This window comes from Symsagittifera roscoffensis, chromosome 4 (assembly GCF_963678635.1).
Source record: "Symsagittifera roscoffensis chromosome 4, txSymRosc1.1, whole genome shotgun sequence".
NCBI classification, from domain to species: domain Eukaryota; kingdom Metazoa; phylum Xenacoelomorpha; order Acoela; family Convolutidae; genus Symsagittifera; species Symsagittifera roscoffensis.
This window is the reverse complement of record NC_087065.1, coordinates 53,107,977-53,120,730: the sequence shown is the minus strand read 5'-3', so window position 1 is coordinate 53,120,730 and position 12,754 is coordinate 53,107,977. Positions and strand designations below refer to the sequence as shown.

General features: G+C 35.6%; 1 protein-coding gene across 1 annotated transcript; it reads left to right on the top strand.

Moving 5' to 3' along the window:
• The first annotated feature begins 3,360 nt into the window (after positions 1–3,360).
• LOC134844941 (uncharacterized) lies at positions 3,361–3,705 on the top strand. Its single transcript, XM_063861766.1, has one exon. The coding sequence runs from the start codon at positions 3,361–3,363 to the stop codon at positions 3,703–3,705; it is 345 nt and encodes a 114-aa protein (XP_063717836.1).
• Positions 3,706–12,754: the final 9,049 nt, after the last annotated feature.

The following is a 12,754-nucleotide window of genomic DNA, read 5'->3' as shown; positions in this document are numbered from 1 at the left end:
AGACAGACCAGAAAATCAACTGGCAAGGTCGAGACGGTGAAAAGCGATTAGGATTAAGGTAACTGACGCCTGCCAGTCGTTAATAGGTACTTTTCCTACGCTCCATCGCTGTGTAGTATTTGGGCGAATGTTACATAAGCTGGAAACGATTTCAGAGGTTGGTGATACGCTGTGCGTCACATTTTTTCGTACCATCTTAATACATGTAGTTTCATCAATTCAACGCAAAAGTGTGCCAAATTTTTTAGTGCAACTTCAAAAATGTTCAAAGAAAATCAGCTAGAAATTTTATTTCTACGTCTCGTAACACATGATAAGAAACGACTATGCCACGATGAGTATAGAGTTTTCACATATTCGGAAAGATGCGAGTTCATGTGGTCTACGGCTTCAAAAACTCTTTCTTCCAGTTCTTGTTTGTTTTTTGGTTGCGGTTGATCATAAATCCTTGAATTCAACATTCTCTACACGTTTTCTATAATTTTGAGTTCCGGGATCCTGCTAAGCCAAAGTACCCGCTCAATTCCCGTCTCAAAAAGTTCCAATTTTTTTTTGAAACATGAAAACTTCAATTGTCTTGTTGCAGAAGGAAACCATCAAGGAGCAGGGATTTCAATACAATATCAATATATTGAGCTCAATATCAATATCTTCCATTCAATATCAATATCAATATCAAATAGGATGAAATTTCAATATCAATATCAATATCAATATCTAAAAGCTCAATATCTCAATATTATCACTATTTTAAGATACCAGAGACCAAATTCAATATTGAATTTCGAAATATATAATTAAATTTGTTTAGTTTTTTTGCAATGTAATTGTTTTTTGTTTAATTTGTTTAATTTTAATGCTTGAGTGAGTTGAGTTGAAACTTTTTATCACCATTTGTTTTATGTGTATGTGTAAAAACGTCACGTTTCAAGCAATGATACCAAATCCGTTTTTCTCAATATCTACAAAAAATTCAATATCAATATCAATATCTAGCCTTCAATATCTCAATATTAAAAATTCAATATTGACATCGTCTCAATATTCAATATCTGATCATTCAATATATTGCAATCCCTGTCAAGGAGAGTTTCTCTCATTAAAAGGGTTGCGGTGATTTTCATGAGCTTGAATTTTTTGTCTGAATTTGGTGTTTGAATTTATTCGACCAGATAACGTTTTGGCATGATGACAAACCGAAGTGCTCAGGTGTACTGAAATTAGATTTTACTCAATTTTTTTTACGTTTAATAAAAAAATTTGCTGAACCACCAGTTTTCGAACGGGGTTTGGAAGTTCACCTTTTTTGGAATTTCTATCAATATGTCGGAGGACGGGACACATCAAGGTTACCTTTATGCTCAACAATACAGACGCTAGTAAGCAATACCACCACTTTATGCTCAAACAATACAGTTGCTAGTAAAAACATTGAATCTAATATAAACGTTTGTAGTTTAGGTGATCAAAAACTAACCGACGACTACAAGATTCGTGCATTTTTTTATAAGTATTGGATGGTGCTAGGGATTTTAGCAATCCAATCTCTAAGCAGACCCAGAAAAAAATATAAAAGAAGATAGCTAAATTTAAACGCGGCATTGGTGATTAGTGACTGCTTGTTTTGCTGCGCTTCAGTTCAACACGAGTGTTATTGTGCGCGTGAATCTTTGTTTTGCCGCTATCTTAGACTTGTTTTTTTGAAATTGATAGTTTTGTTGGCAAGTCGTGAGATAACTCTTACTAGGGGAACCTTCGTCCCAGACTGAGCGTCTTTTTGAGTCTGTCAATCTATCATCCATCACCTTGGGTGCGTATTCATAGGTTCCAAAACCAAATCTAAATTACAAAAGGGGCCCTTCCGTTTAGTTACGGTAAGTGCACAAGCTGGATAGGGCCATACCAGCGATATAAAAATGCATATATATCAGCAATGAAACATAAATCAGCATTAAATGCATCGCCGTCCTTCCTCTACAATAGCGCTTATGGAGTTGTCGATAAATTGAACTTTGCGTAGCGATCTGCACCCCCTTATACAAAGTATAGAGCTCCTCAGGAGCGCGAAGCTTATTTTAGTTCTTACGTAGTTTGTAGATTCTGGATAGCTTTCTTGTCTTTTTTCACTTAGTTTTTCGGGCAATAGCTGCATCGTCCACGTGGCTGTTGGAGCAGCGCCACCGGTGCATCCAAAAATTAGCGGGCAGAAGCTACTCTGCTCTACGTTTAAAATTCTTTGCTGATATTTGGAGTTCTTCAGCGTTTCGTGGTATTTGTATGCATCCTTATGCAGTTTTCGCGATGTTTTGGCATGGGGGTTGAAAATTTTCACATCAAAATTTCACATCATAGGTTCCAAAATAAAAAATCAGTCCCATAGGTTCCAAAATAAAAAAGCAGTCGCATAAGTTCCAAATCTTTTCAATTGGTCAAAAGACTTAATTGGCCGAGTCTCATATAGAGTCCTACCCTTTGGTGGCAAGCTCGCAACACGTTGGCGCGGCTGCGGCGGTCACTATTCTGCAGCTTGAGTTTATGCTGGTTGAACAGTAAACAATTAATCCATAAATTCGTTGGCTCAAATTTCAACCAATCAGAATTCAAGAAGATAAATTTTGGATTTATGCGACTGATTTTTTATTTTGGAACCTATGAATATTGGAACCTATGGGAATTCACCATCACCTTGTTACGTTGGTCTGCTAAAAGACTCACTTTTTGAAAGATTGGTCTGCTAAACGATCGGTCCCCGTATAGGATAGATCTGTATCCTCATGAGTCACTTTCAGCTCCAGTTTATTCTGTGCTGGGTTTATTCTGTGCTGGTGTTAGTTTTCTCAATCTGATTGGCTTGATCTCGAACCATCTGACTCTCTTCACTGGTATCCACATTACACTTAAATCTTCCTTATCTGTAAAATTCTTAGGGATTTGGCTGGATAATGTGATGAAGGGACTTCTGACTGTAACCTCGGTAACTATGATATATAGAACAAAAAACTAAAAGTTTGATTGGTCAAAAAAAAATTTAGAGCATCTTTAGACATGTTTCTCATTGTTTCAGATCTTTGATCGTTTTGTAAATATTGTAAAAGTTTTTAATCCTGGTGATGCACAAAATGTGCGAAAAGGTTTGAATTAACATTTTAAATTTCTTATATACTTCTGATTATATTTTAAAAAAATTACGAAAAAAAAAAGAAAATAAAATAAAAAACCATGGAATACTCAAAAGTTGGAACCTCAAGTTAGTTTTAAATGCTGTCGTGAGTTCTTTTTGGGGTAGCACTACACGAAAGATTGGACTTATACGACTGTACTTTGATTTAATTTTCAGAACCGGCTTGTGCTCTTTGAGAAATGGGAAGAGAATCGCACGTACCAAAAACCATTGAGACCACAGTTAATCTTCATAGGAAGATGTACAATGTCACCGCTCTGAAGAGAGCCCCCAGGGCGGTGAAAGCAATTAGGGAGTTGAGCAAAAAACTTATGGGGACGAGTGATGTGCGAATTGACACCAATCTCAACAAGGAAATCTGGAGCAAAGGTGTTAATCACATTCCCTTCAAAGTACGAGTAAAGATGGCCCGAAAAGTTAACGAGGATGAAGATGCAAAGGAGCCGATGTACACATTCGTCAGTTTTGTTGAATTCCCAAAAAGGCGATTGGGAAAGAAAACGGAAGTAACAGAAGATGCTTAAACGTTCACTGGACTTTCACTGGCTGCAAATTCTTGAAATATCATTAGTCAGACTCTTAAAGTGTTTATGATGAATGGTATTGATAGAAATTGGCCAATTGAATGTTAAAGCGTTTGTGTTTTGAAAATCAATATAAGTCAAAAAGTAATTGGTTAATAGACAGGTGCCATTGGATCCATATGGAATGTTAACTGGACATTTCTGGGTTTTATTCAAATTTTTGTCAGCGGGACTGTATTAAACTCAATTAAAATAGAAAAGAATAAGTTTTAGCGTACTTTTTGAGCGTTAATGAGCAAAAAGAATGTGTTTTATTCTGCTCGAGTGTTTAAGATTAATGAACGTAGTGAATACTTTTATATAGGTCTTGGTGATTTTATGTGTTTTCTTTTTTCAGGAGAAACACTTGAAGTTTGCTCACGCTTTTTCATTTTTCGAGGTTCGAGTTCTGAATTTTAAGTTCAATTCATTTCCATTGCTTAAGCTAGCCAGCTTGCGAGTGTCAGTGTATAAGTACGAACCATTTTTTACTTACCTAACTCGCAAAAAAAGTGTTCATTGTTTGGTGGAAAAGTGTTCATTATTTGGTGGCATTTTTGCTAATATCACGATCTGTAGCATTGGAAATTTCATAGCATTTGTTATCTGCTTTATTTAAGGCTACTGTTTGTGATTAGTTAAGCGTCCGTGGCTGTGTGGTTAGTGCGTGAGACTTATAATCTCTAGGTCGTAGATCGAATCTGAGACGTAGCCGAACTTTCACTAATTTTTGTCGTGTTCTCGCTTTTGTTTGCCTCTATGTAAGAGGACGGCTCACTCCCATATCGAACAACAAAAGTGTAAAGGTTACGAAGAACTTGATCAACGTCTAGTTTCGAAAGTGGATTTCAATGTTCAGATTTTCCAGCGGAAATAAAAATTTCACTTTTAATCCAGTTTTCTCAAATTGAGTTAATTTTATGTGAAAAGCACCAATCATAACGTGTTATTGAAATTTAAAAAATTTTAAGGGCATACAGTTTTTTCTTAAAGTTTGAAAAACAAGTTAGTTTTTTTGTTTCCTTGCATTCATTACTCTTTTCGAGCTGTCTTTTCGAACAACTTAATTGATAGAACCAGGTAATCATTTGGCGACGTGATATTGATAAATTTCAATTCCGCGTCTCTTCCACATTTGGTCTAGAGGTAACATACATGTTTAGGACTATGGAGCTGAAAGTTTCGGTTTTTCGAATCTGTCCAAGATTTTTCCTTCATGCGAACTGAAAATTTTCTGCTTGCAAAATCATGACCGGATTATCGTTTGTCTTGTTTTTGTCGGCTTAGACGTCACAGCACGGGTTTTATGTTTATTTAAACTATCTACAATCTATTACGAAATTTTTCCGGTGTAGTCTTGTGATTGTGCACGAAGTTAAGCCGCACGAAAATTTGCCCATTGTTTTCATAAGTATTGTAAAATAAGTGTAATTGCGATTTTAGGACGATTTTTTTTCAAATCTTTTTTGTCTTTTTTTTCTCCTCTTAGTCGCAAGAGTACAATTAATTTTACGTTCTTCCTAATCTAAATGTTTAATATCAGGATTTTATCTGGTTGCAAGTTTATTTTTAAAAAATCGTGGGCTTGTTTTGGGTTTGTCCAAGGTGCTTGTATGCATTATTAGAGATTGACTGGATTTTGCGTACTCTTGAAATCCTCTAAAGTATGTGAAAGTCTTTCTAACGGTCATTCTTTTCACGCCTGACACCCCTTCTTTTCTTAAGAAAGCTTGTACCTTTTTGAGGTTTTTGCATTCCAAAGTTGGGCAATTGAGTTTAATTTGGGCAAACAGTTAAATTTTTCCGCTCATAGAAATCTGAAATCGGACCAGAATGTCTCATGACTATCTCTCAAGCTAATGTTTAATGGTTGTAATTGCGGTTTTATAAAATCACTACTTATTGGTTTACTAGCCTGGAAACATTGTATTATGATTATTAGATTACTTGCATTTGCAGATGTTTTTAAAATTGACGTGTTACTAAATTGAGGGCCGATTACGCTCTCCAAAAAGACTTTGAACTTGACGTTTTGTTTCAAAACAGATATCGTTTTTTCGATAACTCAGTTTATCAAAAAAAAACATAAATGAAATTCGAAAGAGCTTGAGGGTGACGTTATTTAATCTATGAAAATCGAGAATCAAAAATATTGTCACGTTTTTCGGTTTCTTCAGTAACACTTTTCCAACTGTCTGATGACTGTTTTTGTATCATTACCCAATTTTAATGAAGTCGGGGAGTTTGTAAAAAGCATTTCTCAATTGTGACTTTTGTAGTTCGAATGATTATCTAGAATTTTCAAATTTTGTTATCTAATGAAGACCGAAAAAGATGCGAAAATTCCCTCACGAAGTTTCGTTGCAAAAGCCGTAAGAAATGACAAATTGATATTTGACGTATGATAACGTTAACTAAAACGTTTTAGACACTTCGAAAACCATTGCCTGCTAATTCTTTGTTATGTTAGAAGCTTGAAATGCAAAGTGATGTCGAGAGTTAAGCTCCTGGAATTTAACCCTGCGAAATAAAGAAGGCTTAACAGTCTGGCTCCGGTACTGCTTTAAAAGTAACTTGGTTTCCTGTCGATAATAAATCCTCCAAAGAAACATGTTATTGTGTGAATGTTTCGTACACGCACAATCATAAGTCTGGAACGATAAGTCAGAATTACAGACCAGTAAAGCTCCCAAAAATTCAAGTAATTTATTTGCCAAGTTTTCTGTAGGAAAACTGTTCTAGTCAAAGCTATTGTGCTTGAATGTTAGTTTAACCGCAAGTTAGATGTACCCACTATATTCTGGCTCCTCAGCTTTCTCGGACAGGCTTATATATTAATGCGGTGCAACAACGTAACTGGTGTATTCTCACTTTTTTCAAAAAATCGGATTGAGCGCTTCATCAATTCCATACAACAAACAACAGCTAATGTCCAAAGTAGCACACACTTACTAGTACAATAAAACTTTTACAAATGTTCTTTTTATGGGTTTCGCAAATATTTTGTTGTAAAGAAGACTATAGGTCGTTGAATGTAGCTTTCTGATGGAATTAGTTTAAGCTTCCTGTAAAATCAATTTCCGTTGACATTCTATGAACGGAGAGTGACTCCTGTGAACGAAATGTTTTGAAGAACTAAAGTGTTCACACGGCTTTTCTCTGAACCGAGAGTTTTTAATTGCAGCCTAAGTCACAGCTGAAAGGGCTTGTATATGAGTAATCACTCGACTTCCTGCAACGTGTGTTGCATGAAAAAGTTTTGAATAGAGTTATTAGCCCGTTAATTGGGGCTCCCAACCTCGGTGATTGGAACAAAAAGTATTGCCGTTTATTGCACTTGAAACGCAGAATGTTCTGTGACAGATAGTCGAGAAAACAACTTTAGGTGAATCAATTAAATTTTCGAAGCCTATTTCTCATTGAGCTTTTTACCCTTGCGATTAGCTAGGGTGTTGCAACCGGGCCTATTTTTTTCCCGTAGCCAACTGTTTATTTGTTAACAGAATGGTCATATTAGTAGGATTGTTAATACTGCTGACATGCTCAATTACTGAAAATTTAAATCAAACTACCATCATTTAGGTTAAGTAGTCATTTGCTGGAGTTCTTTTCAGACAGAAATTACCTTTGCGATGAGTAAGGGTAATGCAATCGGGTACTAGACTTTTTATCGCAAAGAACTTTGTTCGCAGTAATAATCTCCTGGATCTTGGACTCCTTCGTCTTCTTGCTTTATTATAAATGCATATTCAATCAAGCAGGCGGCGCATGTTGCGTAGAAGTAACACACCTGCATGAGATGGCAAACGCTTGGGGTTCGAATCCGCACGGGTTCTGTTTTTTTTTGCCAACTAGAGTTTTATATTTGTCGGCTTACTTCCCTCAGACCAGTTTTGTTTGAAGGTTCAGCTTTATTCCGAGTTCCTGTAACACCCATGCTATATAGACAAGGCCCGGGAGTTCGATTCTAGTCGGGACTTGTTTCTTTTGCAAACTGAACTTTTTTAGATGTTAGTCTGTCTGCTTATTTTTGCCTGCTTAGTTCCCGCAGCAAGTACTTTTTCAAAAGTTCGGCTTCTTTCTAGCATTCCGAAAGCTCCTCGTATAGCTCTTAATGGTGCAGGTTTTTCCGAATCAGGACCTTGTAGGTTTGGAGTTTTTTTAATTTTTCTTTTCAGTTGCTTTGAATCACAGTGATTCAATTTGGTATCGCAAGTGGTGCGAAGCTCAGCTTCTCCTTTATTATGTTATCCAATAAATTTGAAAAAATAATGATTTTTTTTCGGAAGTGTGTTTTTGTTCGGTTAATTTTCATTTTTATATGCCGCTTTGATAATCTGGTATGGTTTGATATTGGGTTACTTTCGTAGCATGGGTTTTGTTTTGATGTCAAAAGTTTTAACGATAATTGAAAGATCTGTAGTTTCTAAATTTACCTTGTCTGATTTTTTTTCAAGTTAAATGGCTTCGCCTGGTTTTAAATTGGCGTAGTCAAGTTATATTGCGTTGTCTTTGGGTCATAACATCTATTGTTATGCGTTCAGGTGTTTCACTACGGATGGTTGAAGGCTTGACAGATCAAAGTGTTCTTATGAAAACAATTTTGTGTTCAACTTAAAATTTTGTTGCCTCATTAGCAGCTCTGCAAACGATTTCCACTGCTTTAAAGAACGTTATGAACATCATCTAATACGAAAACGAAATTTTCGTAGTCGTAGTTTTTGTTAAACCTTTTTTACGTTATTCTTCCAGCTTAAAAAAATTCTACTTTCGTCTCTTAGTAGTTTTGCGAAGCTCCGCTATGCCTTTGTGTGTAATACAGTTTTGTGACTGAAATATATATTTTTGAACGATACCTGTTTGTTGAAAAAAATTGCAATTTGCAAACAAGAACTACCTAATTTACCGGGTACTATGTTTTTTTGCAACCGGGTACTATGTTTTTTTTCCTGTAGAGAACTTTTTTCACAGACTTCAGCTTGCATGCAGTAAATATCCAATGCGTATGTCATATGCATGCTGTACCTTAATCCTTTTTGTGCTCATTAATCCCTTAATAATGCTCTTCCGATAAATTCGCTATCGAAAATTTTAAATGAAGTTTCTTTGTTAATTTTTGGTTTTTAGACTGCGCCGGTCTCGCTTTATTTTTTGTGGGCTTAGTTTCCGCTTTTTAGTATGTGCAAGCTAAGTTTCTTGTTTAAATGTTAATATTGATGATAGAACGTTGAATAACTTTTCGAAGACGTAAAGTTGTAGATTTTTTTGTCCGAATTAACCGGCATTAATGCTCGCTGTGCAATTTAACAACATTTTTACTAAATTATTTAATCTTATCGTCATCATTTTCAAGAGGGTAAATATGGTTTTTGATTTTTATACTCGCCAAAACTTTCTCTTGGAAAATGTTTTTTTTTGCATTAATTTTTCTTTCGGATGCATCATTTTTTGTTTATTTTTATTAAAAATCAAAAAAAATTTTGATTTTTTTTCAGTGTTTGTTTGTCTAGTGTGTTTTCGGCTTAAGCAATTTCATTTGAAATCTATTCAAGTTGATGGCTCAACGTATTGTTTCAAATGTCAATAAATTTCAAACTTTTAGCAGCTTTTAACATATATTTTTGAACGATATCTGTTTGTTGAAAAAAATTGCAATTTGCAAACAAGAACTACCTAATTTACCCTTTCAACAGGTAAGGGTATTGCAACCGGGTACTATGTTTTTTTTCCTGTAGAGAACTTTTTTCACAGACTTCAGCTTGCATGCAGTAAATATCCAATGCGTATGTCATATGCATGCTGTACTTTAATCCTTTTTGTGCTCATTAATCCCTTAATAATGCTCTTCCGATAAATTCGCTATCGAAAATTTTAAATGAAGTTTCTTTGTTAAATTTTGGTTTTTAGACTGCGCCGGTCTCGCTTTATTTTTTGTGGGCTTAGTTTCCGCTTTTTAGTATGTGCAAGCTATGTCTCTTGTTTAAATGTTAATATTGATGATAGAACGTTGAATAACTTTTCGAAGACGTAAAGTTGTAGATTTTTTTGTCCGAATTAACCGGCATTAATGCTCGCTTTGCAATTTAACAACATTTTTACTAAATTATTTAATCTTATCGTCATCATTTTCAAGAGGGTAAATATGGTTCATGGTTTTTGATTTTTATACTCGCCAAAACTTTCTCTTGGAAAATGTTTTTTTTTGCATTAATTTTTCTTTCGGGTGCATCATTTTTGTTTGTCTAGTGTGTTTTCGGCTTAAGCAATTTCATTTGAAATCTATTCAAGTTGATGGCTCAACGTATTGTTTCAAATGTCAATAAATTTCGAAAAAATACGAACTTGCATAAAGTTTTGTTTGAATTTGACTTGGTTGTTTTTTGTACGGAGAGAATGTGGCGAACTTGGCCCGAGATTCAAGAGTATGCTTCTTTCTAGCAGAAGTTATTGGCGAAAAAAGAATTTTCGTGTTTTCTTATTTGCAAAACAGGCGTCTATTTTTTTGTTTTGATCCAGCTATTATGCAGTTGCGTATCACCTAGATATTTAATAAATTTGTGTAAAAGGGTCACCTTGTTTGGCTTTCAGAAATGTTTTCAGACTTTCTGCAAGTTCTTTTCCGTGAAAATGTTTCTGAAACTTTTCCATACGTTTTTTTTGAAATTTCATTTTTCAATTGTGTGAGTTAATTTTAAGATTAGTTCATAGCAAACAATATAGGGCTTTTTCGTATCTTCAAGTTTGCCTGTAGGACATGCATGTTATTTTGGTTGCAAAGTTTAAGTAAAGTTTTTGAGTTAGTTTTAGCCTAGGTTTGAGTTTTTTTATAGCCCTAATCCTTCTTATGTTTTCGAATCCTTTTCTTATTGATTTCATTAGGAATTGCTATTAGATTTTTCTGTGTACGATTTTCTCAAGAGAAATCGGTTAATTTTTCACGTTTCATTTTAGACGCATTGTCATTTGAACTTATTAATTTTTTTGTATCGCAAGTGGTGTAAAGCTTTGTTTGTGTTATAATTGAAATTTAACAAGTACCAGGCTTCTTCCCGCTTGGTCTAGAGGTAAAGCGTTGCCTTAGGTCTGGGATTTGAGTCGCGATGGGATCTTGTTTTTCAATCTGTTTGCATGAAATTGAAACTTTTCGGGAAAAATTGAATAGTCGGACTTTTGTTTGTCCGCCTATTTTTTAAATATTTAAAATGGTTTTTGTTTACATTTTAGCGGTTTATTCATTTCATTTTGTGTTGTCTGAATGGCAAAAATTGATAATTCGTTTTGAAACTTTCAGCTTGAAGTTTTATAACAGCTTGAAGTTCTAAAACTTAGTCGCTCAAAATTTTAATAGCAGTTTCATATTATGTCATTCTTTTGTTCTCGCTTCCATTGGCGTCTACCAAGTTTTGTCGGCGTAGTGGTCTCTCGGTAAGAACTAAAAGTTCATTTAATGCGGGTGATTGCGTGTCTTTATTGGTTTTCTGAAATGGATTTTCTTACTCATTACATTACCTTCTCGATTTTTCTTCGCTTGCAATGCCGCGCTAAGCTCCGCTTCGCTTCTGTGTAATTGTTATTTTTATGCGTAAAGAGAGACAGGCAGTTAATGAATCTTAAATCATCCTCTCTTCACTCTTAGAAGAGAGATTGCTAGTCGTTCCTCGAAATTGGAAAACTTTGGAATATCTCACTGCAGCGACAATAAGGACCGAAAAATTTTCATCTGTTCCATCACTTAATCCCAACTGATTTGTGAGATCCGTGGTCGGAACTATTTCAGGAAATCTCTTTGAAAGCTTTTATGGGTTACACTAAAATTGAGCTCGTCAAGGTCAACTTCTCTTCCAATTTCTGGTGGAGCTCCTTGCAGCTTGATGTTAATGCTTTCTGCCTGTTTTTGTTTTAAGCGAGATATGTGGGGGTACTTCTAGCAGGATCTCTCCGAGTTTCAGGAAGGTAGCGACTTCAACTAGCCGAAGCGACAGATCGAGTGGGACCAGGGAGTTCCTATCTTGGAGACAGTTAAAAAGTTGCAGTGCTGCGTCTAGAGTTGGACAAAAGGGTAATTGGATCTGTCTTATCTATGAAGTTATTAAGGTATGGGGCTAAAAGCAGCTTGTTTCAAACGAAGGTGCGTCTAGTAGAGCGGCAGAGAGTCTGTTCGCTTTTGATACTTTGTAACTGAAGCTTTTTCATTTAGTTTCAATTGTTTGAAGAGTTTGAATCTTTTTTGTTCCCTGAAAGCTAAATTTGTTTGCGTTTTCTATTTAGAATTGTCGAAATGTATTTTTCTGGGAGCTCAAGGGATAGTTTGGTAAAATAGGAAAATTTTCAGGAGCTAAGATTCTCAGTAGAATTGCAACACTGCTTCACCTCTTTATCAATGATCAACGAGCGAGTTTGCCACAAGAGGAGTGTAGTGTCAGATAATGATCCCAGCGACCATAGGCTGGGACGTTTTATAAAATAAGTGCTGTGATCATGGGCGGATCTAGGATTTTCTCGAGGGGGGATGCGGATTTTCAAAAACATTTACAAAATTTCTAGACCTTTTCTTTTATGTCGACCAAATTGATTTTCTGAGCTATCACAAATCACTATAGCGACCCTATTTTGCCCAAACTTTCTGCGCCGTAGGCAAAATTTTGAAAAAACAGGCCGAAAAGGCGTTTTAGTCACTTTTTGGAAATATTGATCTGAAAATTGCGTTTTTTTCGGCGCGCGCTCCCCCTCAAATTTAGTATATATAGGCGCCGAAGAAAAGTAAATTAGGGTCCGCCAGCCAAAAATTGATATCTGCTTAACATAGTAAAAAGGGGGACCCTTTGAGTCGGCAGGGGTCGAATCTCTGATCTCTGAGGAGAGGAAAGCGTCTGCCAAATAGCCGCCAACCCCCCTCCCCCCAAAGATGTTGTTTCATTTCATCAGAAAGTTAAGAAACTGTTCCAGCCACATCATGAAATGGGAAAACTGTCAAACTGACTTACATTGAACATTTTTCAATTGAAATTTG